The sequence below is a fragment of the Melozone crissalis genome, unplaced genomic scaffold (genome assembly GCF_028551555.1).
Source record: "Melozone crissalis strain CALT ecotype California unplaced genomic scaffold, PUWL_Pcris_2 ptg000023l_1, whole genome shotgun sequence".
In the NCBI taxonomy this organism is placed as follows: Eukaryota; Metazoa; Chordata; class Aves; order Passeriformes; family Passerellidae; genus Melozone; species Melozone crissalis.
The window spans coordinates 25,733,431-25,759,423 of record NW_026535801.1 but is presented as its reverse complement, the minus strand read 5'-3'; the positions used below and the strand labels follow the sequence as shown (position 1 = coordinate 25,759,423).

Genomic DNA, 25,993 nt, shown 5'->3' with positions numbered 1-25,993 from the left:
CGCGGGGCCTCCACAGAGGTCAGGCAGGACGGGGCACTGCCCTCCCGGGATAAATATAGCCGCTGTCTCCTCCCGGGAGCTCCCCGTGCCGCCGGAGCAGGCGGCTGGCTCCTCCCAGCCTTCTGCGGCCAGCGCAAGGCAGGCGCAGGTGGGCTGCACGTACCACAGAGCGAAGGGAGACTCGGACGCAGGCAGGGATGATACACCCCATCTTTATTAGACGGCTATACAGCTGTACAGCGAGGGCACGGGGGTTTGATACTGCACTCCCCAGGGACCTCCGTGCCCGCACATCTCAGGAGGAGATGAGGAAGAGTGGCTCGCCATGCACATGGGACACTGACAACACAAGCAAAACATGCGGCAAAGACTTGGGCCTGCTATGCCTGGCCTCTCCCTCCTGCCAGCCCAGGGCAAGATCCAGAGTTTCCCCCTGCCCCAGGGCACTGCTTTCAGCCATTCGGCTGTACAGACCACCAGCAACTCCATTAAGAAGCCCAGACACAGTGTCCCATAGGCCCAGAGAGGGGAGGCAGCAGCCTGGGCACCAAGAGAAGCCACTGGAAAATCTGGGTTCCTAGGAGATTTGCTTTCTGCTTTCTTTCACCAAGCCATGACAGTCCCAAGCTGAAGCTGCTATGGAGTGGTTGCAGCCACTTCTCCATGGAAGGACCCCAGCAGCCCCCAGGTCCACAGAGCCCTGACCCCAGCACTGAAGAGCTGATCCCCACCCTGAGCTCGGCTTTAGAACACTCTGTTTGATCTCATACAGACCCCAGAGCAGTTGTAGCTCCAGCCCTGCCCAGCCCTCCCCATGGCAATAAGGAGCCTGCTAGCCCAAAGAGCCTGCCCCCGTGCAAGCCTCCTGGCCTGCTCATGGCTACACAGGTGCAGAAGCACTGGCAGCAGGTGGCTTAGAACTGTCCCAGGCTCAAAGGGCAGAGGGCAATAACCCTGGCACGAGAAGAGGGATGGCCCTGCACTCCAGAGACAGCAGAGGAGGATGTGCAATGCTCGCAGAGCGCATGACAGAAGCAAGCAGCCCCTGCCAGAGGCAAGGGGAATGGAAAGGAAGTCGTGGGCAGGAGTTAGCTGGGATGCAATTCCCCAGAAGCTGCAAAGAGAAAAGAGGGAAACCAGGAGGATGGTGGGAAGGTCTTGTCTGAGGCTATATTGCACAGCTAGGATCCTGATTCCCCACCACCATCCCAAGTCTGGGCTGAGGCATGCCTCTCCTTTCTGGGTTCAGGATGCCCCTCCTTGCTCTGCCAGGCATGAGACAGCTGCATGGTCTCCAAAGCAGGCTGAAACCATGTTGTAAGCAAAAGGAAGGTTTCAGGAGGAAAGGAGGAGCTGGGAACCTCTGGGCAAGATTTGAGATGAACCAAATCCTTTGCCAGGGAAGAGGAAAGGCCCAGTTCCACAGGAACAGCTGCATCAGGACAGAACCAATACAACAGCACCTGGGCATGGGGAAAAAGGTCTGGTCTTTTTTGTGCCTGGGGAAAAGGAACCAAGACACAGAGCACAAGCCTTTCAGGGTGGGCTCTGAGTGGGCTATGAGGACTCCCAGAAGATGCCAGGCTGCTCCACACTGGGGTCTCTTTGGCACTGCAGGAGGGCCCACTAGTAGCCCACGTCCCATAGGTGCCATACATGGGAGGACGCTGCTGCCCTGGCACAGAGGCATCACTCCAATGACCCTTTCTTGCATGCAGGGAATGGGCCAGCTGTCATGAGTCAGGGAAGAGCTGCAGCATTCTGGATCGAATCAGAGCTCTTCCCACCAGCTCTATATCTCACCTGTACTCATACCAGCAGCAGCCACCAGGGCCCATCCCTCTGCAGGGTGCAGGGACAGAGGGCTGGGTGACTGCCCCACTGCTGTCCTGCTCTGGGCTGAGGCGCACAACACTGGTCCTCTCTGGGAGGACTAACATGATCCTAGGCACCTTCTCAGGGCTGCAGGCAGGGCAGTGTGGTGCTACAGGCTGAGCTCCCTCAGACCACCCTCAACAACTCCTGCCCTCATTTTGACGGCAGGTCCCAGCCTCGGGCGCACATCTGGATGGAGCTGATGCCATCTCCCATCCCTTTGAAGAGCAGCTCCTGCTGCCACCTCCAAAGCAGTCCACCAGCAGCTCCTCACTGCTAGTCCCGTCACATCAGTTTCCGCAGGCTCTGCAGAGATCCTCCGACACGGACGACACAGATGTGAACACAGACACAGCTATGTACTCACACACGCATTCACCCCACAAGTCAGAGTGGCGTTGACTTGACACATGGCTAGACACAAGGTGCCACAGCAAAGACGCTGGCCTGGCAAGTTTTGTCTCTTCAGCAATTGATGGCAACAAAATATCCACTCAGTACAGGAGAAGAATCAAGCCCATGCCACATCCTGCTGTCCAGGTGGCTCCCAATCTGCAAGCCCCATGAGATCCCCAGTCTACCAGGCTATACCTGCAAGATAGAGAGACAATATGGCACCTACTGGGACAAGCTGCCGGCACCCCAACCTGGCATCAGAGTACACCTTGCCCCTCTCAGCCACAGCCATCCCCCTCACCTTGTGAATCTGTGGCGGAAGCTCATCCTCCGAGCTCTCCTCTGGCACAGGCTCTGGGTGCCTCGCTGACTGCCCGTCCTCAGCCCAGCCTCCCAGAGGAAGGCGGGAGAAATGTGATGGGGCTCTGTGCACTGTGCCTGGGTCTGCAAGAGAGGCAAGAAATTAGATCAGCTACCTGGAGGACTGCCAGTGTCTAGCCAGTCCATAAAGGACATGGGTTACAGAGCTCTGACCCAGACACAGACCTCTGCCCTGGCTCCGTACCTGTGATGCCACCGTATCGGCGCTGGAAGCCCGTCTGCAGCGTGGCTGTCTCCTCGGCAGGCTGCCGTGGTGAGGAGAAGGGGTAGCTGGCAGAGCGAGGAATGGGGACGGGGCCGCCCCGCTGAGTGTCCAGCTCTTCGTGGGCACTCTCCCCACTCTCGTCACTCTCCCGGCGGTGCCAAGTGTGCCGCTCGGGCTCCAGCTGGGCATGCTGCTTGTGCAACTGCAAAACAAAACACAGTGACTCAGCTGCGTGGGAGAAACCAGATGCCCAAACACACCCTCTCCACAGCGCTGCATGCACACTGGTTTTCTGGTCACAATGGACAGGGCAGCCCAGTCCTGCCTGCCTTGCTCCAGGCCCCTCAGGCCAGCCCAGCTCTGGGTTGCTCACCTCGTGCATGTAGAGTGCATGAAGACTCATCTCAGTGGAGGCATACTCCGACAGGATCATGCTCTGCAGTTGACCCTCCCAGGCGCTGCTTCCCGAGCTCACGGTCCTTGCATCAGCACTGCCACAGAACACACCAGTAGTGTTTCCTGCCCAGGTGCCCCCACAATGTCCAGCCCCTCTCCACTCTAATGTCAGGCTCACAGAGATCTGCTCCTGAACTGGGTATGAGGAGGCCCCTCTGCAGCATCTCCCAAAATACACAAGCCCTGCTATGGCACTGCCTCTTCCTTACATGGGGGTCTCACCATTGTAGTACCTACAGGAGAGCAGTAGGACCCTGACACTATCCTTTGGGGCCAGCCTTAGCACCTGGCACCAGCACCCACACCTGAGTCGAACTCTGCTTGTGAATGTCCCTTGCTGTCCAGACTGCAGAGATAAATGCCACCGTGCATCTTGGAAAACAGGATGGCATTTGGGCAAAGGGTAAAGGAATGTCCAAGGTTGTCCTTCTCCAGCCAGCAGCTTACCCAGAGGCTGTCATGGCACTGGCACCACGAGGCTGGGCTCCCTCTCCTTCCCTTCCCGATGCCTGGAAGCCACTGGAAGGTTGCTGGGCAGACTGGAGCGGGGAGAAGGAACGCAGAGCCGAGGCCACTTCTGAGAGATGGCGGGAAGCCTGTCCGTCCCGGCTCATGTGGAAGCCCAGTGCTGAGGAGCCTGCTATCACATTGGCAATCAGGCTGTGAGGCTGCAGAGTTCAAAGAGAAAGTGTCACTGTGCTGTGCAGAGCTGGAGGACTGATCTCACCAGACACACAGAGCTGGGCTATCTAGGCCCTTCTCCCATCTCACAGGGCTCTAGGACAGCCTGTTACCTTCTCTAGAAACCCTGAAGTGTCCCAGATAGTGCTGATCTACCACATTTTCATCCCCATATTCATCCCAGGCAAGGGCAAAATTACCCAGCGGGCCTGACGATGAATTTCCCAGCATGTAGCAAGCACCCCAAGAACAACCCACATGCCCTGAGCCTGGGCACCTCTGACTCCGACTGCAGGGATTGGATGGAGCTGAAGAGGGCGTTTTCAGGGAGCACAGCCTGCTGAGCCAGGGCCACGCTGCTGTCCCGGTGCACCCGCTCCTTCAGGAAGCCGATGAAGGCTGTGCTCTCGCGGGGTGGCTGCCACTTGGGGTTGGTGATGGCAAAGTGCATGAGGGATAGCTCTGTCTTGCCATCCTCTGCCTGCTGGTAAATGGAGGCCTCCGTCTTTCCTGCTGACATCCACTGTGGACAAGAGACAGGTAATGAGAGACAGGATCTGCTTTGCAACCCTGCCACCAACCCTGCCAGCCCTGGGAATCCTGCAATCGGTCTGGGCAAAGCATGCAACACCCAGCCCATGCAAGGCCATGGCACCCTATGTAGCAGATGCCACACCAGAAGTCCCCATGCTCATTCAGCCATCTCAGGAGAAGAAGCTACAAACACAGTTTGTTCCAGCTCCATCTCAGAACATGAATTGCTGCAAGGGAACTGGGGAACTGGGAACAGTCACACAGACAAGAACAATTAGAGTCAACAAATAACTCTTCTTAAAAGTTTCCTGCCACAATGAGTTCACTTCCTTCCTAGTTGATGACTGTGTCACTAGGAAGTCTTTCCCTAGGCAAGTAATCTAAATTCCAAGGCACACAAAACAGATGGACCCCTTTTCCCTCCATCATAGATTTTTCATAATGGAAAATGCTTCCTATTTCCTCTAGACTGCTTCTTTCCTGAGTACAAGCAGGAGAGAAGTGGCCACACTTTCTAAATGTCCACATTTCACTCTCCTAAGGACACAGAACCCTTGGCTGTGAAAACAGACAATGACATCAAAGACATGACAGAGCCTGATTCCCAAAGCATCTGGTCAATAATCACAGCTGGGCCACAAGAGCCTTCTGGAGCTGGTGACCTGTGTTGCCAAAGCCAGACACCCTACCAAGAGGTGGGTGGCTGGGCTGTGGGCTGCCAGGAGTGGCGAGTTCGGGCCTCTCATGGGTCTAAAGGAACAGACATGGGTGGGCAGCACAGGACCTACCGCAGGGTGGCCGTGCTGCCGCACGTCCATCTGGGCAAAGGAGCAGGTGTCACCCACACCCACCACCTCCACGGTGAAGTTACGGAAGAAGTCAACAATGTCCAAGGACTTGGGCCGCAGGCAGATGATGAGGATCAAAGGGGTAATGATGGGACTCAGGAGCTCTTCCAGGATGAAGACCTAAGCACAGAAATGATGGGTTCAACACACAAACTTGAGGGTCAAAAAACCCACAATCCCAAAACAGACCCCAGAGGTAGCCCTCCATCTTCTGGGGCAGGGTATCTCTGAGGATGCTGCCTTGTTCTTCTCTAAGCCCAGGAGCTGTTGAGCTCTCCAGCACCTTCTCCATCCTCTGATGGATGGGGGTAAGTCCCCAGCCCCACAGTTAAGCCAAGCTCACCGCTTTGTACTGGAAGAGCTGGGCAAACTCGTCCCTGGTCTCGTAGCGGTGGGCGTTGCCCTGCCAGTGGTCAGGCATGTAGTGGATGTGTGCCAGGATAACTCGCAGCAGCTGCTCTGGGCAGAAGACCAGGTGCTGGTCAGGGATGAAAGACCTGCATGACAGGACAGGGAAATATCACAGCATTACACCTCAGTTCCTGGAGTTGTCATCTTGGGAGGGCAGGGTGACTGGCCCACATCACAGCTCTACCTGTAGCCTTCCCACCAGACCAGCCCCTCATACCATACAACCACTGCAGCCAGGATCACTACCTCTCCCCAGCCATGCCCCTCATCCACACAGATTCACATCCACTGGCAAACAAAGAGCACGTCTACACGGATTGCTGCCAGCCCCACTGCTCCCTACAGCGCTGCCAGGAGCACGGGGGCAGCACAGACCCACCTCACCTGCACACGGTGATGCCCACCCCGAGCAGGGTGACCGTGGTCAGGACGTGCTCGACCGCAAGCACGTCCTCATCATAGATGGTGAGAGCGATGAGCACAGCCAGGATGGAGCCAGCAAAGAAGGCCACGTTCTTGGCCACGATGGTGAGAAGCGGGGAGATAAAGCAGTTCATGTACTTGGAAGCTGGCTTGTACCCCTTGCTGAGGCGCGAGTGCAGTTCGTGATCCAGCTCGTTGAAGTGACGCAGGTAACAGCGGCCATAGAGAGACCAGCAGCGGGCGCCCAGGCTGCCCGGCTCCCGCTTCAGGATCTCCGTGTAGCTGAAGAAAGCATAGAGGATCTGCCAGATGAGGATGAGGGGGCAGAGGAGGAAGTTAGCAATGCCAATCCAGAGGATGCGGGTGCTGAGCTTCTCAGCCAGCTCCAGGCGGTTCCCGGCCCGCTTGTATTCAGCCTTCAGGCTCCACTCGTTCTCAAAGAGGGAGCCGGGGCCCCAGAAGAAGATGAGCTCAAAGTTGTACTTGAGCCCGCGTGTGTAGAACACGGTGTCTCCCAGCAGGGGCAGGCGGAAGCGGATGGGCAGCAGTGACTTGTTCACCATGGCCACCATGTAGTTCTTGAAGCGGAGGATGCGGTGATAGATGTCCAGCTCGGTCAGCTCCTTCTTGTGGATGCAGATCTGGTGCTCCTTCTGGATCTGCACAATGCGGGCCTGCACCTCCTGCCAGGTGTAGTAGGGCAGGGTGGACTGGAAGGTGGACAAGCAGCAAGATTAGGAGCAAGAAGTATCCAGGGACAGAAGCCAGGTCCCAGCACACACCCTGAGGTGCTGACAGAGCGCATGCAACACCAGGGCGTGAGGCACCTTCTGGCACCACTTCAGCCTGCAGCAGGCAAACCCCACACCTTGCCTTGGTGCCCTTTACCCCTAGATTAGCACAGATGACTGTTTCCCAGCCACACATGCACCACCTTCCTTGGAGGCATAAACAGAGGACCAGGCCTCCGTAGTTCCTCCCAGAGCTGCCATTTGGAGTCAGCAGGGAGAAACAAACGCGGAAGGGACTTAAACAGTGTCCCAGAGGGAGCCCATGGAAAAACTGGGGACAGTCCAAGCCTTTCAGCTCACCCCACCTTTCTCAAGATACTTTCTCCCTCCAAAGGATGCACACACGCCTTTTCATGTTGTTCATCAGAGCGAGGACTCTGCACTAGGCTGTCTATGCAAGCCTCCAACCCTATCTGCGACACACTGATCTGCTGTGTGACCTTCACAACTAAGTAGCTCCAAGCCTCCCAAATAAACAAGGAAGGTGAGGTTGTTCACATCCCAGGGAGGTACGAGGATATCCTCACTTATGCTGTCTCTGTGGAAGGCATCACAGAAAAGGCCACCACTGAAGAATACACATATTGGGTGGCATATGGCAGAGGCACGCGCCAGCAGGCGGAGAGGCAGACTGAGCACAGAGAGGGTAACACAGAACAAACTGGCTGCTGGAGGAGAGGCTGAAAGGAGATCATGTGGCTATGGAGCAGAGGGAAGAGTGCTCAGTCTGACTGAGGAGAGGAGAGGCATGAAGGCAAGTTGCAACCGCCAGCAAATGCCTCCCATGGCCCTCAGCAGCCCTGCATGCCGCCCCTAGCTCACTGACTTACCATGGGGATCTTCAGGGCATTGATGTAGAAAGAGTGAATCTCCCAGTAGCAGCAGATATTGTAGATAAATTTGACGAGTCGGTGGATCCAGAAAACCCCAGCTATCACCAGGATGCAGATGAGGAAGCTGTTTGCCTGGATTCTGCAAGCAAGAAGAGGCAAGTAGTGGGACACAGGCCCAGACAGGAGCCCTGAGTACGTAGGAAAACAAGAGCAGTGGCTAACATGCCCTCCACTGCCCCTACCTTGCACTGCAGACATTTGGAGGCAGGAAGGCATCTGGCAGAGTCACCTTAATGGGCTCAGTGGGATGCTGGCTGTGATTTAATGCTTTGTTGGCAAAGAGGATGTCATAATCAACACAGCTGATAAGAAAAGTGGTGAATGCCACCACAAAGATGAACTGCCTGTGAAAAAAGAGAAGTGTTGTGAGGGAATCGCCCTTCTGCTCCGCTACCAAACGTGAAGCAGCAGGGTCATATGCCACGGAGATGCAATCCCACAGCCCTGGCAGCAGGAACACCCACAGACAACAGTTCCTCAAAGTGAAATGCAGGTCTGGGGCATGCAAAACCCTGATGAAGGGGAGACAGGACAATTCTGAAAGGAGCCCTTCCACCTACACAGCTGCAAGTGCTTGGCAAGTGTCAGTGGCTGTTCCCCTGCAGCCACAACAGAGGGGAACCTGCACTTACATGAGCTCAAAGATCTCTCCAATGAGCATGCAAGTGAAGCCATTCTTCTGATGCAGGTTATAGACGTGGAAGCCACAGTCAAGGAAAACAGCATGGAGACTCCTTTCTGATGAAGGATGAAGAGGCTTCTGTCCCACTGGTTACCACAGCTCCTCAGCCAAGTCTCCCTTCACCACCAAGAAAAAAATCTCTCCCACCCCTACTCATCAGCAAGTTGGTTCCCTAGTGCAGGAAAACAAGGAAAACACACTCTGCGCAGGTAAAGCACAGCTGGGGTAGAGGGACTTGGCTTCGTTCATGCTCCTTCCTTCCTGCACTCAACACCCACAGGGGAGGTCTGCTCAGCACAGAGCAGAAACTCAGCCTGCACTCAGGCTGCACAGCAGTGGGCAGGGCAGGGCAGGACAAGACAGGGACAGACAAAATGCATGTAGTGGCACCTGGCACCTGCTCCTGCCCCCAGCAATGTGGTCAGCATAACTAACACCATTTCATAAGGCAAGCAGCGCTGCTGTGTCACTAAGGGTGTCACCTATTAGTGGGTCACCCTTTCCCCAGTTATCAGGCACTGAAGGTCCTGTGAACCAAGTAGATAAATCAAGCAGGTTTCTGCTTTCCCTCCCCATGGGCCTCAAGATTCCTTGGCACCAGGCTGATTACTCTCTTCCGTGCTGTCCTTGAAGGTCCCAGGCATCTGGCCAACCCAAGAGAGGTGATGACCCCATCACAGAAGAGGGAAGTATTAACAGCACCCAGAGCACTGTCCACAAAACCAAGGAGTTACAAATCCTGAGTGGGAGCTTGTATCACAGCTGCTGGTGGACAGCGAGACCCAGGACCCCTCAGCAGCCAGGCATACCTCCACTGCCATCTGCTTCCAATGAGGACTAGGTGAATGACTCAAATTCTTTTATGTGATTTTTGAGTCTTCATTATGATCACTATATTGATACAGCAAACCATATATTAAGATATATCCAGATCTGTAAAGAGCCTAGCTGATTAGAAACCACAAACTAAATACTATAGAATTCTGTTCTGTGCTACTTATAAAATTGTACTACACTGATTCTGCCTACAGAAATCCTGTACTACCCTGACTGTAAATGCCACGCTAGCAATAAAATTCTGTTAAGAATATAACACATTAGCTGTAACAACAGTATCATCGTCACTTTCCCAAGGATTCCTAGAAGCACGTGTATGACCCTGTGTCAAGTGCCAGCGTCCCAAGGCACAGGGGGTTCTGTCAGCCCCTCGGGAGCTGTGTACTGTCCTACACGGGTGGCTGACACAAAGTTACACAAAGCTCTGTGTTTTCCCTGTACTTAGAGCCGGGAGGAGGGGGATACATCTCGCCTGACCCTCGCCCTGACCCAAAAGGATATGCGAGAGAAGAACAGGTCGAGGTTCTCGATGTGATGCCACGGAGCTGAAGGAAGAAGCAGCACAGGGTGAGGGGTCCTGAGAACACCCACCCCTGGTGTTGTCACCAGCACAACCTACGCCCTCCCCGCTGCCCCTGGCACCCCACACCGGCCCCGCAGCCGCCACCTCAGCTCCCCTCGGTGTCCGGCCTCTCCCCCGCGCCCCCGGCCTCTTCCGCACCCCGCCGCCGGCCAGGCCCCAACCCCCGGTGCCGTCGCTCACACTTGGCGCCCTCGGGGACGTGGACGAGCAGGTCGCCGCCGCCGGGGGGAGACTCGGTGGAGGAGCTCTCCAGGCGCTGGTACTGCGTCTCGAAGTGGGCCATGGCGGGGCCCCGCGCCGCCGCCGCCGCCGCCACCGGCGCGGCCCGGCCCGGCGCGGCCCGCTCGGCCCCGCCCGCGACTGGCGGGCACGGCGCCCAATGGCGAGCGGGGGGTGGGACGCGGGAGGCCAATGGGCGCGCGGGATGTGACGAGCGGCGCTTCCGGGCCCGGCGGCGGCGGCCGCGCGTGAGCGGCGGGGCGGGCACGGGGGAGCGGCCCCGGGGGTGACGGGGCTACAGGGGTGACGGGGGTACGGCGGTGACGGGGGTGCGGCGGTGACAGGGGCGCGGCAGCTCGGGGAAGGGGGATCGTGCACGGGCCCCGGGCGCGGTGCGGGATTATCCCGAACACAGAGCTCGGACCGGGGCAGAGCGGTGGGGCCGGTGTCGGGGCGGTCGCTGGCGGGTGGTTCCCGACGGGCCCGTTCCTGAGACGCTGTCCCGTGCCTGGAAGCAGTAGCCATGCCGGAGAGCTGGTCGGTGTTTGAGGCCGCCCAGGACCCTGAACTGCTGCGCGGGCTGAGCCTGGTCACCGGAGCTGCTGCGGATGCGGGTGCTGCCCCGCCGGCTCCTGCGAGCCACGGTGCGTGGGTTCCGCGGGAGCGGCGGGAGGGAGGTTATCTCACTAAGCTCGCGTCTGCCACAGATCTGTGTTCTGTCCCCACCTCAGCTTGGGTGATCACCCCTGAGCTTGGCCATGGGAGCTACCTGGTGGGTGGGTGGGTAAATGGGCTTTCTTTCGGTGACACCCCAAGGTTCCCGAAGCTCCTTCTACCGTATGTTTCTTTGGGTTGGCTGAGGAGGGACAGAGGACGCTCCACTCCTTGCGGGGCTGCCTGTGCACAGCCCTCCCTCGTTCTTCCAGAGAAACCTGCAGCAGCCAGCTGTGAGGAGAAGCCCCATGGAGTCACCGAGGTGCCAGAGAAGATGTGCTGCTTGACCTGCGGGCAGGTGTTTGGGAGCCGGGAGGAGCAGGTGAGCAGGGCTGAGCAGTGTGAGGTGGGACTGGGGCTGGCATGACTGGTGGGATCCTGCTGTGGAAGCTCAGCCCCAGCATGGTGCAGCCCAGTGCTGGCTGTTTGTGCACTGCTCACGACCTGTTGGGATCTGGCACTCAAACCTTGTATGTTATCAATTAAAGGTATCATTTACTAGAAATAAAGGATAAGTGCAGCACAGGCCTGTACTTGTCCAGGTTAATTGTTTCATGGGTAACTCCTTGATATAGTGTGATTTTCCAGTCAGGACTGCTGAAGGAGCCCACCATCAGTTTAGTCCTTGGGGTCTGTCACCTCATGCCCTTTGGTGGTGATGGCTTTCATGGACCACCAGGATGCTGCCAGCTCATGCTTTTTGCTCCACAGACTGAGCACTACCGTCTTGACTGGCACCGCTTCAACCTGAAGCAGCGACTCCTGGGGCGCCGGACGCTGCCTGAGGAAGTGTTTGAGGAGAAAACCTGCACAGGTGAGAAGCTGGACTGTCTGCATTGGAACCCAGGGGCTGTCAGCAACATCACGGGGGTTCCTCTGTACAGGGATGAAGCCTTCTGCTAGTGCAGGGTCCCTTTATTATGTCCCTGTGGGGTCTTCTCAGGGTCCAGCACTGCTCCTGAGCTGTTAGAATTTGTTACAGGCAGAAGGGGATGTTTTAACTGAGCCCCTGCCTAACCATGTCTGGGGATCCAGAGCTCCACACTCCTATATCCCCAGGTCACAGCCTGTTTGTGATATATAGGGTTATTTGACAGAACATTTCTGGGGTTGTGGGCACTCTGCAAGTGTGCTTGAAGTCACCTAGAGAGTTTTGGGGAGGCTGTTCAATAATCTTTGCTTTATTTCACTGCATCTTTCTTTTCCTCACAGGTGATGTTTCCAGCATCTCAGGATCCGACTCGGATAGCTCTGATGTGAGCAGTGAGTCAGAGTTGCTGCCCTCTGTCAGTGACAGTGGCCAGAGCCCCCAGATTCCCCGCTCACACAAAGTGCTGCTCCGCAATGCCAAGGGCCAGCTCATCTCCGCCTACCGCTGTGTGCTGCTCACTGGGAAGGCAAGTCACAGCCCAGCTGTTTGGGAGAGGGAGTCCAGATAGGGTGGGTGGCACTCGGGTGTAGGTGCCTTTCTGACATCTCTACCTGCTGTGGTAGGAAGGGTGGACTCTGGTGCCAGGTCAGAGGCCCAGACTTGTTGGTGGCTGTTATTTGGCTCTGGGGTGCTCCCAGAAACCTGCTTCTGGTGCTAGCACAGAGGCTGGTCTCTGTCCTGGGGACAGCAGGAGGTAAGGAGGTAATGCCATGGGTACTAGCAAGGGTGTCTGTGTATCAGGGTGACATTGAGGAGCCGCTGGAGCTGACAGCATCACTGCAGAGCCTCAGTGCAAGCACGTGCTGGGTCGTGCTGATGATGGGTGGCGGGCACTTCGCAGGAGCAGTGTTCCGGGGGTGAGTACAGGGGCACAGCGGGACTGTCCCTCTGGGCACAGGCAGCTGGAGCTGCTCTTGCATGTTAATGCCACGCACACTAAGCTCTGTGGCTCATGCCTGCCCGTCTCCACAGCCTGCAGGTGCAGGAGCACAAGACCTTCCACCGGTACACGGTGCGAGCGCGGCGGGGCACAGCACAGGGCCTTCGGGACGCCCAGACCCCGGGCTCAGCCCCCAGATCCGCTGGGGCCTCCCTGCGCCGCTACAACGAGGCTGCTCTGCTCAAGGTGAAGGTGCACTTGGCAGGGAGTGCTCCTGCTGCCTCTGCCACGCTGCTGCGGGGGGGCATGGTGGGGCAGTGGGCTCTGGAAAAAGGGCAGGGCCTGACTGAGGCTACTCTCTTCTGGATTTGTCCCTGCTCCAGAGCTATGTTTGCCCCATATAGTGTGCTCAGGATCCCATAAAGCTTCTCCTTTCTCCCCAGGATATTCAGGACCTCCTGGCAGCCTGGGCACAGCACCTGAGTGAAGCTCAGCGCATCTTCCTCCGGGCCCCTCATCACAACCGTGCGCTGCTCTTTGGTGGCAGGAACCCTCCCCTCACCCGAGGGGACCCTCGCATCTGCCACATCCCCCTCAGCACCCGCAGGGCCACCCTGCGAGAGGTGCTGCGAGTCCACGCCGCGCTGGCCAGCCTGCAGGTGTACGGTGAGTTGGGCCAGCCCTCGTGCCTGTGGGTCACGGCAGGTGGGGTGACGTGGTCCCTCGTGCATTAGGGGACACTACCCTATGGGGTGGAGGTGTTAGCTCTTCAGCCCTCAGACCTGGAGACATGGGGTGCTCCCTGTCCCCAGGTAGTGACGGGAGCACCCTTGCTGCCCAGGGAAGGACACGCCGCTGGAGGACATCACTGGGTCCTCCAGGAAGGTCTGGCAGAAGAGGCAGCAGAAGGCAGAGGTGGATCCCCCACAGGAGGACACAACTGGTAAGTTGAACCATGGAGGGAGACATGACTCTGAGCAAGCAGGAGGGATCTGATGTTATAGCATGGACCAGATTTGCAGCTTCGAAGTGTGGCTGGAGAGGAGAAAGACAGGGTGTTCTTGGCTTAGAGCCCTGAGTGATTAATTCTGAGTGTGGAGCCTTAGCCCCAGTCTTATCATCCCCCTCAGCCCCAGAGGAGGAGGAGGAAGAGGAGGAAGAAAGCCCTGCAGGGGAACTGGAGACTGTGGAAGTGACACTGGGGACCTTGCACCTCCGGGAGTTCGAAGTGATGCCCAAGCGAAACCGCAAGAGGAGGAAGAAGAGGGACAAGAAGGTGGAGAAAGGTGAGGGGAAGAACCGGCAGGGGCGGTGTAGGAAGCCATGGCTGGGATGCAGGGTGACTCTGACTCTCTTTCTCACGTGTTGCCTGTGCAGGGCCTTGTGCTAAAGAGACTGATGGGCAGCCTGGCTTGGAGGCAGTGACAGAGCTGCAGGGCGAGGCTGAGGCTGGGCTGCTTCCCTGGAGCAATGGAGGTAAGTGATGTTTGGAGCTGTGCTGGCTGGATGCCCGCCCCATTTGCTGCTGACTTTTCAGTGGGGTGAAGAGCACATTGTCATGCAGATACCCAGAACAGCTGGGTCTGGGAAGTCTTTAGTGCAGTCATGTGTCTTTGAGTGAGCTGTGTGTTTGGAGCCAAGGGCGGCAGGCAGCACCTGGCTAAGCCAGGTGTGCTGGGGGTATTGGAGTGGGTCTTGCTTTAGGAGGAGACTTGGCTGCTGACAACAGTGCCTAGCAATACCATAGCACATGGCCGCAGACTCTGAAGGTGCTAGAGATCCTGCAGTGCCCAAATCCAGCTAGCAAGCTGGTGCATTGTGTGTGTTCCCTGGTCAGACCAGAGTGCTGCTCTGCCCAGTCTGCCCATGGGACTCCCCTCCTGTTCTTCCCTCACAGGAGACCCTCAGACCCAGCTCTGTGACGCTCTGTTCACTGCCTGCAAGACAGGGGATGTGCAGACACTGCAGCACCTCCTGGGAGTGCCAGAGAATGGGGGCCTGCCAGAGCACAGTGAGGATGGGCAGTCTCTGGATATGGCCCGCTCCCTGCTGAACCAGCCCGTGGACGAGCAGGGCTGCACCCTGCTTCACGTGGCAGCACAGGCTGGCAGGGCTGAGGCTGTGTGTCTGCTGCTGGAGGCAGGAGCGGACCCTGCCCTCAGGTATGGCTGCAGGGCACCCAGTGGTTCACAACCTCAGCTGTGGTAGTTCAGTGTCTCACTCCTGTCTCAGCCACAATAAACTGGTGCCACTCTTGTCCTGGGACAGCCAGTATTGGTCTCTGTGACCCGGGATGTCTGGGGTTTTTATGGGAGGGCTAGGAGCTAAACCACCCTTCTGTCTGCCTGCCTGGTCTGGCATGGCAGCAGGTGGGCAGTGCCTCAAAGTGCACCCAGGTTTATTGGTGGGCTATTTCAAGGGCCAGGATGAGACAAAAGCCCCATGCAGGGGCTTTGAGAGGCAAGAAGGACTTGGAGGATTCTTGTATAGGAATAAGGAACTTTCCCCTCCTTGGCTGTGATACTGTGGCCTGCAGTACACACTGCTTATCTCTGGGGGGTCTCTGGGCTCCCAGCCCAGTGGGATGCAGACAGTAGGATGGCAGTGTGAGCGAGATGGTCTCCCTTGTCTCACAGGGACAGGCAGGAGAGGACCCCATACTGCAGTTCTGCTGACAGACGGACCCGCAATGCCTTCCGCAAGTTCATGGTGGCCCATCCCGACAAGTACGACTACAGCCGTGCCAAGGTGGGGCCTGCCCGCTGCCCTCACCCACAGGGGAGCCCCAGAGCAAAGCTCTCCCTTCCCACTCGTGCACTGCCCCGGCTCAGTGGGAGATGCTGCTTGCCCTCAGGTGCCAGGGCCCCTGACACAGGAGATGGAGGCCAAGAAGCTGGAGAAGAAGCGGGCACAGAAAGCCCAGCGGAAGCAGCGGGAGCGAGCACAGCGGGAGGAGCAGCAGCGCCAGGAGCAGGAGCAGGAAAGGAAGCAGTGGTTTGCAGCCCTGTCTGACAGGGAGAAGGTGAGGATTGGGAAGGGGATCCAGCCCAGAGAGGGCAGTGCTGATGTGGTGGGCTCTGGGCACAGCAGCTCCCTGGGCTGCAGGGCTGAGCTGTCTCTGCTCCCCAGAGGGCACTGGCTGCTGAGAGGAGGTTGGCTGCACAGCTGCAGGACACCAGCACGACTCCTGCCAACATCAGGTAACCATCCCAGCAGCATGGCTCTGAAGACAAATCCTCCCATGTCAGTACAGCTGTTTCCTGCCTTTCTTGCTCCAGTTCTCATTTCCAGTCCAAAGCTATTCCTGACCACTCAATTCCCACTAGTGCTTGTGTAAAAGTTTCCTCCCTCTCTTGCCCTGCTCCCCTGAAATATTTTGCTAAGGATGACTTGGTCCACTTGCAGCCAGATCTGCAGCAAGTCAACGCCCCAGCCACTCCTGTGTCCCTGGTTACTTTCCTCTGCCACCCCACCAGGTTTGTTGGCAGCCAGCATTCCCCATGCTTACCTGGGCAGAGGCTTTACAACCTTTGTAGGGCCAAGCCTCTGAATGTTCATTCTGCCTCAAAGTACCTCACATCACACTCTGACAGACCATGTCCCCCAGGGAGCATGTCCTGGCCAGGCCACTGGGCGAGCACATCAGCTGTGTGAGCGCAGAGGAGCCCCAGCTCCCTCAGGCTGCTGGTGTTTGTGTCACAGTCCAGGCAGGGAACCCTTTCCTCTACTAACTCTTTTGCAAGCATCCCCTTTGCTCAGGGCCAGCTCTGCTCTTTCCTGCAGCCGTTGCTGGCAGTGTGGAGAGTCCCTGTTGGGACGGATCCCCTTCCACTACCTCGACTTCTCCTTCTGCTCCACGGCCTGCCTGCAAACGCACCGCCGGGCCCAGGCTGGCCACACCTAACACTGGAGGCTGCTGCCACCTGCCAAGGACCACTGTGGTGGCGACGTGGCTGAGCACTGGCTGTTCAGCAAGGGAGAACCTGTGCAGCAGCGATGGTCAGAGGCACTGAGCGGGCCAAGTCACTCCCTGGGCATGGATATCACTCTGGGTGGTGACTCTGGCAAAGTTAATGACTGAGAGGTCTCCATGTGCTAGTGTGAGGGGCTGGGACTGTTTGGTGGCCTGGCTTCAGCCAGGGGTCCTGCTGCCAGCTTTTCTCATGGCTACCTCACAGGTTGCTATCTGTAGGTGTAAGGACAGATCCTGACACATGCAGACCCTGCAGCCCTGAGCTACCTCCAGCCATGCCTGTGGACACCACCAAGGCTGTGCTTCTACCTCTCCTGTCCTGGCTGCCATCAGCATCTCAGCCATCATGTTAGCAGCTACTTCCTCTGCCTACATTGTCAATAAAGAGGTGCCTTGACCCCCTAGCCATGGGGGAATCAGCATGGTCACTGGAACTATTTGGGATGAGTGTGGCATTGACATGCAAATCAAACTCAGTCGTGGGTCCCTTAGTCATTATCACAGGCCCTGCCTGTCCCCAGAGGTCTGTGCCAGGACCTGTGCCACTTCCCTTAGCCCCTGTGCTTCATCAGCCCCCGTGCTTCATCAGCCCCCTGCCATCTCCCCAGCCCCAGTGAGAGGCAAGGCCAGTGCCCAGCAGTGTTTACTCCATGGCCATGGTGCTGCAGCCAAGTGTCCTGTTGTAAAGGGGTCGGTCAAGGAAGAGCAGGAGGGGCGTGGGAGGTGCCCCTTCCAGCTCCAGCACTGTGATGTTGTTGGGGTGGTCAGCGTGCAGCACCGAGCCAGGCACAAACAGGGTCTGCTGGGGCCCATGACAGCTCCAGTACCGGCCCAGGTTGAAGCCATTTATCCACAGCAGTCCCTGGAAGATGATGGAGATGGGACTGAGCTGGGTCCTGGCCCACTCTTACCCCTTTCCCAGTCATGCACTGCCTTACCTTGCTCCAACCTGGGAACTTCACAAAGGTGTCCCAGGCAATGCCAGGTGTCTCAAAGGTCCCAGTGTAGAAGGCTGGCCCCACTCGGTCCCCACTGCTTGATTTTGGCAGAGCAGTGTGGGGCCAGCCCTGTTGGACTGCGGTGTCTATGGCCAGGGGATAGATCAGCCAGTTGCTGAGAGGCCTGGAGTTCAGTGAGAGGTTTCCCAGCAAGCCCTGAGATGGAAGAGGAGGGGAAATGAAGCAGCAGTATCTGCCAGGACACTTGGCAGCCCCAGGGTGTGTCCCCCTGGCACAGTGAAGGTGGGATGGGATCCCCTCTAAGGAGCAAAGGGCCCTGGCAGCTGTAGCAGCCTAAGGGGAGAGGGGTGCTGGTCTCTGAGCCCCGTCCTGGCAGGTTTGAGATGAACCAGGGAGCAGGACTGGGATTAGCCCCACCAAGGCTGGACTCTGTCTCAGGTGGCAGTAGAGAGGGTGTTGGTCACTTGGGTTGCCAGGCCATCCCCTTTGGAGCCTCAGGGCGCTCTCCCCTTACCTTGAAGTCACTGGTGTTGGCCCCGAAGCTGATCCTGCCCATGTTCTCCATGAGGATGTCCAGGCTGTCCCCTGCCCTGCCCATTACATGCAGTGTGGTCTGCCCATCCCGCTCCAGCGTTCCCTGGTACTCCTAAAGCCACAAAGCCACTGCTGCTGGCCCATGTTTGGATCACACCACCCCCAACACTGCCAGCAGGCACACAGCACCCTGCTGCCAGAGCCAGGGCTGCTCTCTGCCCCCAAAGGAGGCAAATTTGGGCCCAAGAGCCACCCTGCAAAGGCTCAGTATGGCTTTTGTCACCCTGGCTGTGCCCAAGACCCTGGGATGGCACAGCCCCAGTGCCAGCAGGTCCCAGAGCCCTCTGGAGCACTGTCCCAGGGACTGGTGTGTTCCCATAGCCTCACCTTCTGCAGCATCACATAGCCACGGTCACAGATGCTGTGGGGAGGAGCACCCAGCGTGGCTGGGTCTGGGACATCCCAGGGCAGCTGTGTGTGGTACACCACAAAGCCATGGACCTGCAGGACACAGTGCAGTGGCACAGGAAGGGAAATGGAGCTGGAAGTGAGCTCTGCTCCTCTGCCCCAGAGCCAGGGCCAGGCAGACAGGAGCATTTCCTCAAGTGTCCACCCAGCCTCTCACCTGCTTTAGGGCCTCAAAGGTGAGAGGGAACTGGTTCTGGATGGGCCCAGAGGGGCACAGCACATCCAAGACATCCAGGAGGTCAGCATACTGCAGAGAGAGGGATGGGTGCTAGACAGCTGAGCAGTGCCACGCTGGGGCAGTACGGCCGTCAGGATGGGCACTCACCTTGCGCAGGGCCACCCGGCCATAGGCATACTTGGGGGTGGCAGGAGGCATCGGGCCTGCTGGCAGGGGCTGGAACTGAACAGCAGACTGTCAGCTGCCCCATGGCAAGCAGGGAGCTGTGCCCTGCCCTGCTGGTACACAAGCAGCAGTGCCCAGAACTGTCCCCTTACTCCTGCCAGGCTCGTTACCTTGCTGATGACCGTGCGAATGGCAAACAGCTTCTCAGTGGGGTCTCCTGCCTCCGACAGGGGGGCATCATAGTCATAGCTGGTGGTCACTGGTTTGTACTGGCCCTTGTAGTCAGCACCTGGCCAAGGAAGGGGCTCTGGCTGCAGTGCAATGTGAGGGGGCATGACCCAGAACTGTAAGCCCTTGCATAGGCACGAAAGGAGTCCCCAGGAGAAGACAAGCTTGGGTTCAAGGACCCTTGACTATGTGCCAACCTGCCCCATGGGACAGAACAAGAGCCTGAAGCAGGTTTCTCAGGGATGGCCAAGAAAGCCCCCCAGCCCTGCAGTGTGCCCCTCCCTCCCCAGAGCAAGGCTCTACTCACCGCTCCAGTAGGCAAAATTCGTCCCTCCATGGAACATGTACCTATGATACACCCAGAGAGCCTGGTCAGCAGCCCCACAGACTGAGCAGGGGCTCACCAGGCCTGGTCAGCAGCCCCACAGACTGAGCAGGGGCTCACCAGGCCTGGTCAGCAACCCCACAGACCCAGCAGGGGCTCACCAGGCACTGCCCCTTCCCCTCAGCACCCACAGTCCCTGCTGGCCTGATTCCAGTGGGTGAAGGCAAGAGGTGATGCCCACTGCCCTGGTGGCTGTGCCCTCTGCCAGCTGACTACTTGCATGTTGATGCTGGCTCCCAGCTGCAGCATGTCCTCCAGCCCCCGGGCCACCCACGCTGCGCTGGTGCTGGCGTGTGCCTCGCCCCAGTAGTCCAGCCAACCTGTATAGTACTCAGAGTTTACCTGGGGGACAAAGACACTGTCACCTGCAGCCTGGGCCAGCGCCCCTCCTTGCCTCACTGCCTGGCGCCCCTGCTTCCCCAAAGCCATCGTGAGTCACTCCCCCCACAGCACCCATGCCAAGCTCACCAGGGGCCCCCTCGGTTCCACGCGGCGCTGGGCACCAAATGCCTCCGTCACATTGGATCCTGGGGAGGTGCAGACGGGGGGGTTTGAGCAGGACAGAGGAGGGACCCCCATCCTCTCTCCTCCTCCCCCCCAGGATACCTGGCCCGAAGTCGACGGTGGCGTAGAGCCCCTGCAGGGTGCCGCAGCGCAGCTCCTGGGCTCCCGTGCTGTCCGTGGTGAAGAGCAGCACCTCGCTGCCCAGCAGTGCCCGGAAGGAGCCCAGCAGGTGCCGCAGGTATCCATGGTCACAGGCGTAGTAGCTCCCATATTCATTTTCCACCTGTGAGCAGGGCAGAGCCTGGCATGCAGTATGCACATGGCAGGGCTGCAGACAGGTCCCACTGCCCACAGGGATGAGCACCAGCCTCCCCCCTTTCCTCTGGACATCATCAGATGTCCTGACAACCCCCAGGGGATCCTGAGCATAACCTTCCACTCCCACCATGAGCTCCAGCTCTGTCAGTGTCCCTCAAACCACAGCTGTGGTACCTCAGATTCCCAGCCCTTGTATTTAAAGTTGGGAGGGATTTATCTGAGCTTTGCTGGGTAAGGTCATTGTGTAGGGGTTACTGGTGGCTTTTTGGGGCACATCCAAAGATGACCCAGAGCAGGGCACGGGGCTGGGCCTCACAGCACCTTACCTGCACACTGATGATGTTCCCTCCCTGGTGGTACAGGCGTGGCTTGATCTTGGGCAGCAGGACATGGAGCCAGGAGTCCACAGCTGCCAGGTAGGCTGGAGGGACAGAGGCAGGGCAGGGGCTGGCTGCAGCATCCACCTGCAGCCAAGCCTGGCAGAAGGAAGACACAGCAGATGGGGCAGGGTCAAGCGAGATGGGGAAATGGAGATGGAGTACAAACTATGGGGCTCTCAGAGGATGGAGAAGACAATGGGAAAGACCACAGAAGCAGAGCTGGCAGGTGTGTGGAGACAATGCCAGGACTGGCACCAGACTGTAAGAACAGTGTGGCCAGAGCCCTGTGCTGAGCCTCACCAGGGCTGGAAGTACGCAGGATGATGTCTGGCTTCCACAGCAGCCAGGCAGGCAAGCCACCCTGGAGAAACACACACACCAGAGAGGGAGGCAGAGAAACTGCTCAGCAGCCTGGCCCTGCACACTGCTGAACTCAGCCAGTGCAATGCTAGTGCTTGGCACCAGCACGGCCTGTGGCCTTTGGGGCAGCAGCCCGGGCATAGCGGGCATGGCACTGGAGGCAGTGTGACAGCCAGAAGGGCCAACCCTGCTGTGCCCTTTCCAGACCCCCCGTCACCCCTCTGTGCCAGGCTGGGGCTGGGGCTCACCATCTCCCACTCTGCACAGATGTAGGGCCCCGGCCGCAGGATCACCAGAAGTCCCAGCTCAGCTGTCAGGTCCAGGAAGGCTTCCACATCCCGGTTCCCAGTGAAGTCATAAACTCCTGGCAGTGTCTCATGGTAGTTCCAAGGGATGTAGCTGGGGTGAGAGGGGAGATCAGCATGCACGAGCTAAGGACACCCCAGCACGACAGGGAACCATCCCACCAGCTGGTCCCTCTGCTTCTGGGAGCTGCCCTGCAGCCTGAGCCGAGTATGGCAACTCGGGCTGGACTGGAACTAGCCCACACTCATGCTTGTGTCTGGCAGGGGTGGTCTGGGGGTTCACAGCCAAGTGCAAATGTTGGTGCTTGCTCCCTGTGGTCAGACAACACCCTTGTCTCTGCTCCTAGTGATCCCAGAAAGGCCATGGTGGCTGTGGGGGGGTGCACTATCAGGGCTGTGGCCATGGCTTACACCTGCACAGCGCTGAGCCCGCTCATGTACATCTTGAGCAGCCGGTCCCTCCAGGCAGAGCGCGGGACGCGGGCGTAGTGGATGCTGCCCGAGATGTAGCGGAAGGGGGCACCGTCCTTGAGGAAGCAGTTGTGCTCGTAATCCAGCTGGAAGGAGCGTGCCGAAGGGGAGGCCTGCAGGAAAAGGGAAGAGCTGGGGGCTTGCAGAACCTCCCCGAGCCCAGCCGCCCCTCCTGTGCTTCCCGGGACAGGCACTGACGGGGCTGGTTCTTGGAGGTGCCCTCTCCCGAAGCGGGTGCCAAACTGCTGGGAGAGCAGGAGGGAGGAGCTGAGCCTCCCGCTAATCAAACACCCCGGCTGGGCTGCTGGCATTTGTGGGGACGGTGCTGCTGGGGTGGGTGCTGCGAGGGCAGGGAAGGAGCTGGGAATGCAGGCTGGGATACTGTGGCAGGACATGGGCAGCTGCAGGAGGGAGCTACAGCATGACGAGCAGGGAGACGATCGGGAAGGCAGATTTGGGAGGCGCCCCACCCGCTCCTTCACAGCTCAGTCCCGTGCACTTCGCCCAGACTCTCCACCCTGTTTGCTAACCTGCGTGTGCAGGAGCCCCGCTGCCAGCAGCAGGCCCAGGGCCGGCAGTGCCATCCTCGCCGGGGGCTCGGCAGGCCCGCGATGGGGACGAGGTTGGACGTGGCTCCACCATCACATGATCCGGGAAGGATCTCGGCCAGCGCTTCCTTGTCCCGGTCCCGAGTGCGGGCAGCTGGAACAGCTGGGGCGGGACCCCGGGAAAGGGATAGGCGGCTCCGACCCTCCAGGTGTGGCCAGCCCCGCAAAGCCCACCCCAGCAAGGAATGCAGCTCCGGCCGGCGGGCACACCCAGTGGGGTGGGGAGTGACAATCAAAGTCAGGGGACAAGGAGCCTCGTAAAAGCGTCACCAGCAGGCAGAAGCCTTCCATTGAACTCAGCCCGCCTGTTCCATCAGAGCGGTGGTGATGGAAAGCTCGGCTGTAGCTCTGGTCTGAGGGCTGCTGCAGCCGGATGAGGGGAAGGAAACCGTCCCGGGGCCGAGGGCTAGAGCTGGTGACAGAGCTAGTGACAGGGGTGCCGGGCGGTGCTGCAGGACAGGACGAGCCCGCCGCAAGGCGGAGGGACGGCAGCTCGGGCCGTCGGAGCGGAGGCGGGGCGGCCCCGCCCGCCGGGTGACGCGGCGGTGACGGGCGGTGACGCGCGGCGGCCCCGGGCGATGACGCGGCCGGGCGATGGGGCAGACGCTGTGCGTCTGTTCCCGGGGCACCGTCAGCCTGGGGGGAGCGCGGTACCTCCTGCTCCACCGCCTGGCAGAGGGGTGCGCGGCCGGCTGGGGCGCGGGGGGCTCGGGCGGGGGTCCCCGAGCTCCGGGAGGGATGCTCGGGCAAGGGGGGTCCGAGGGCGTGCTCGGGCGTGGGGGGGGATGCTTGGGCGTGCTTGTGCATGGGAGGTGATTTGGCATTGGGGTGATGCTCAGGCATGGGGAGATGCTTAGGCATGGGGGGTGGTTGTGCATGAGGACCTGCTTGGGCATGGGGTCATACTCAGGCACGGGATGCTCGGGCAGGGTGGGGAGATGCTTGTGCTCAGGTCACCTTGGCGCTTGGGGTAGTTCTTGGGCTTAGTAAGGGATGATGCTTCAGCATTGGGGGTGCTTGTGCATGACGGATGATTCTCCTGCTGAGTGACAGGGAGGGGTTGGTCATTCTCAGAAGTGGGTGCTTGGAGCCGTGGGAGTGGGGATGGTTAAGCCAGTGGGGTTTTTCAAACAGAGAGGGGATGCTTTGGGTTCCTCACAGGTGCCTGCAAGATGGGGAGATGTGCATACCTGGGGAATTCATGCTGCCCTCTGTCCCCCTCCCCTGGGTGCTTGTAGATGAGACTGGGCACAGGGCCCCAGCATGGATGTCACAGCCCCCAGCCCACGCTGTTCTTGACTCCTTGCAGGGGTTTCAGCTATGTGGACCTGGTGGAGGGGCTGCGGGACGGGCGCTTCTACGCCCTGAAGCGCATCCTGTGCCACGACAAGGAGGACCGCCAGGCTGCCCTGCACGAGGTGGAGATGCACGGCCTCTTCGACCACCCCAACATCCTGCGCCTGGTGGCCCACTGCATGGTGGAGAAGGGCACCAAGCACGAAGCCTGGCTTCTCCTGCCCTATGTGCAGGTGAGGAGGGCTTTCCTGGCTGCCCCACCACCCCTGAAGCAGCGGTGGTGACCAGCTGCTTGTGTTTGCCAGGGCGGAACCCTCTGGAGAGAGGTGGAAGCACTGCGAGAGAAAGGCAGCTTCATGCCAGAGCAGCGGATCCTCCTCATCCTCCATGGGATCTGCCGTGGGCTGCAGGCCATCCACAGCAAGGGCTATGCACACAGGTGAGGGGTGGCAGCACTGGCTGGGGGATTGGCAGGGGCCCCGGTGGGCACTCAGTGATGTCCATCCCCACAGGGACCTCAAGCCCACCAATGTGCTGCTGGATGAGGATGACCAGCCTGTGCTGATGGACCTGGGCTCCATGAACCAAGCTCGCATCGAAGTCAACAGCTCTCGGGAGGCCATGGCTGTGCAGGTGGGTGCCCTGGGACGTCACCCCATGAGCCTGTCCCTGCTCCAGTCCCTTCATCCCCATCCTCCCCTTTGCAGGACTGGGCTGCCCAGCGCTGCACCATCTCGTACCGTGCCCCCGAGCTCTTCACAGTGCCGAGCCAGTGTGTGATAGACGAGCGTACGGATATCTGGGTAAGGATCCTGCCCTCTGGCCTCCCCCATCCCACTGCTACAGCGCTGCACTGACACCACCTCGCTCCAGTCCTTAGGCTGTGTGCTCTACTGCATGATGTTTGGAGAAGGTCCCTATGATGCCATCTTCCAGAAGGGTGACAGTGTGGCTCTGGCGGTTCAGAACCCCCTCACGTTGCCCTCCACGACCAGGTGAGGGGCTGGGGAGGGTGACCTCGTTCCTGTGTGGCCTCCTGTCCTGTGCACCACATGGATCCTCCCCCTGCTCTTTCTTCCAGACACTCGGCTGCCTTGCAACGCCTGCTCTTCTCCATGATGACAGTGAACCCCCAGGAGAGACCCAGCATAAATGAAATCATCCACCAGCTGGAGGGGCTGCAGCCAGCACCAGCAGGGCAGGACACCACACAGATCTGAGCCCATCCCCTTCCAGTGGTGACACGTCCTGAGGCTGAGCCAGGGGAAAAGCAGCTGCCCTAATCCCTGCTGCCCTGCAGACCTGTTGCAGAGGGGATTGATGCCCTGGGGGAGAGCTGCTGCTCTATGCCCGAGGTGTGTTGGATTTGGAGTGTTCTGTGCCCTGGATGTTGCTGCCTGGGCCTTGGTCTGTGCCCCTGAGCTGTGGACATGTGATCTGCTGCTAAACATGGGTCCCTTGCCAGCTGCTGCCTTCCCTGGGGGTGGCAGAAGAGGATGTTGTGGGACCCCTCCTGGGGATGGAGCCGCTGTCCTGCAGCTCTGTGCCCCAGGAAGGTTGCTGCTGCCCGGAGCAGAGCTGCGGGCCGGACCCCGGTGCTGTGCTGGAGGGAGGCAGAGGGAGTGCCCACCCTGCCATTGCTCTTGGCACCGATGTTGCCTTGTGTTTGAAGTAAAGTATGTTCTTGCAGAGCTGTGGCTGTGTCCCTGTCTGCAGGGAGGGGTTCTGCCGGGGCATGGGAAGAGCAGGGCTGTCTGGGTTAGGCAGCCAAGCGTTGCTGGAGGCGAAGGGCAGCGGAGGCCAGCCGGGGCAGCATAGCCAGAGCATTAGCAGTAAGCAGGGAAAGTTAATCCCTGGCCCCAGAATGCTCCTATTGGGAGCTAACACAACTGCAGCTGGAGCCAGACACTGCTGTTCAGAGCCTCCAGAGCTGGGCACTGCGGGACAGGGATCAGCACAGGCAGGCAGGCAGCGGCACGGGTACAGGCAGAACTCTGCTGCCCATGAAGAGGGAGGGAGATGCCCAGACTGGGAAGCTGCCGGACCTTGGCAGGAGGCAGGAGCAGCAGCTCTGCTCTGGTGGGGGTATGCAGAGCATGGGGACAGCACAACCACCCCAAC

General features: G+C 59.1%; 3 protein-coding genes across 4 annotated transcripts; 1 reads left to right on the top strand and 2 right to left on the bottom strand.

The window, feature by feature from the left end:
• Nucleotides 1-196: 196 nt before the first annotated feature.
• Nucleotides 197-10,316, bottom strand: ATG9A (autophagy related 9A). The gene is made up of 14 exons (XM_054278105.1): nt 10,177-10,316; nt 9,916-9,958; nt 8,527-8,592; nt 8,077-8,238; nt 7,832-7,973; nt 6,172-6,920; nt 5,720-5,873; nt 5,317-5,496; nt 4,272-4,517; nt 3,761-3,981; nt 3,231-3,348; nt 2,837-3,059; nt 2,573-2,715; nt 197-2,466 (listed from the first exon to the last, which is right to left on the bottom strand). The coding sequence occupies exons 1-14, from the start codon at nt 10,277-10,279 to the stop codon at nt 2,461-2,463; spliced, it is 2,556 nt and encodes an 851-aa protein (XP_054134080.1). The 5' UTR covers nt 10,280-10,316; the 3' UTR covers nt 197-2,460.
• Nucleotides 10,317-10,633: 317 nt separating this feature from the next.
• Nucleotides 10,634-25,206, top strand: STK16 (serine/threonine kinase 16). 2 transcript variants are annotated; one of them, XM_054278118.1, is made up of 20 exons: nt 10,634-10,859; nt 11,142-11,251; nt 11,641-11,743; nt 12,142-12,326; nt 12,602-12,717; nt 12,833-12,986; nt 13,184-13,406; nt 13,582-13,683; nt 13,871-14,026; nt 14,118-14,216; nt 14,638-14,902; nt 15,377-15,488; nt 15,595-15,762; nt 15,870-15,940; nt 23,886-24,105; nt 24,178-24,311; nt 24,385-24,505; nt 24,580-24,675; nt 24,746-24,867; nt 24,954-25,206. In XM_054278118.1, the coding sequence occupies exons 1-20, from the start codon at nt 10,739-10,741 to the stop codon at nt 25,090-25,092; spliced, it is 2,817 nt and encodes a 938-aa protein (XP_054134093.1). In that variant the 5' UTR covers nt 10,634-10,738; the 3' UTR covers nt 25,093-25,206. The 2 variants fall into 2 exon arrangements, with proteins under 2 accessions (XP_054134093.1, XP_054134092.1); XM_054278117.1 differs by lacking the exons at nt 10,634-10,859; nt 11,142-11,251; nt 11,641-11,743; ... (9 more) ...; nt 15,595-15,762; nt 15,870-15,940 and adding an exon at nt 23,155-23,256.
• On the bottom strand, nt 17,341-22,781 carry GLB1L (galactosidase beta 1 like). Its single transcript, XM_054278106.1, has 16 exons — nt 22,499-22,781; nt 21,909-22,081; nt 21,441-21,591; nt 21,133-21,193; nt 20,779-20,873; nt 20,237-20,417; nt 20,099-20,157; nt 19,851-19,972; nt 19,553-19,593; nt 19,188-19,306; nt 19,000-19,074; nt 18,832-18,921; nt 18,594-18,707; nt 18,187-18,318; nt 17,652-17,867; nt 17,341-17,575 (listed from the first exon to the last, which is right to left on the bottom strand). The coding sequence occupies exons 1-16, from the start codon at nt 22,550-22,552 to the stop codon at nt 17,357-17,359; spliced, it is 1,902 nt and encodes a 633-aa protein (XP_054134081.1). The 5' UTR covers nt 22,553-22,781; the 3' UTR covers nt 17,341-17,356.
• Nucleotides 25,207-25,993: the final 787 nt, after the last annotated feature.

Excerpts from the sequence above, each read along its gene's own strand:
- GLB1L (XM_054278106.1), bottom strand. The coding sequence starts at position 22,552 with ATGGCACTGCCGGCCCTGGGCCTGCTGCTGGCAGCGGGGCTCCTGCAC. Across the intron at positions 19,973-20,098 it reads TGGAACCGAGGGGGCCCCTG|GTAAACTCTGAGTACTATAC; the intron begins GTGAGCTTGGCA and ends TTTGTCCCCCAG. Across the intron at positions 19,075-19,187 it reads TTCGCACGGTCATCAGCAAG|TTCCAGCCCCTGCCAGCAGG; the intron begins GTAACGAGCCTG and ends TCTGCTGTTCAG.
- ATG9A (XM_054278105.1), bottom strand. The coding sequence starts at position 10,279 with ATGGCCCACTTCGAGACGCAGTACCAGCGCCTGGAGAGCTCCTCCACC. Across the intron at positions 6,921-7,831 it reads ATGCCCTGAAGATCCCCATG|TCCACCCTGCCCTACTACAC; the intron begins GTAAGTCAGTGA and ends TCCACCTTCCAG. Across the intron at positions 4,518-5,316 it reads GGCAGCACGGCCACCCTGCG|TGGATGTCAGCAGGAAAGAC; the intron begins GTAGGTCCTGTG and ends TCTTGTCCACAG.
- STK16 (XM_054278118.1), top strand. The coding sequence starts at position 10,739 with ATGCCGGAGAGCTGGTCGGTGTTTGAGGCCGCCCAGGACCCTGAACTG. Across the intron at positions 10,860-11,141 it reads GCCGGCTCCTGCGAGCCACG|AGAAACCTGCAGCAGCCAGC; the intron begins GTGCGTGGGTTC and ends TCGTTCTTCCAG. Across the intron at positions 14,217-14,637 it reads GCTTCCCTGGAGCAATGGAG|GAGACCCTCAGACCCAGCTC; the intron begins GTAAGTGATGTT and ends CTTCCCTCACAG.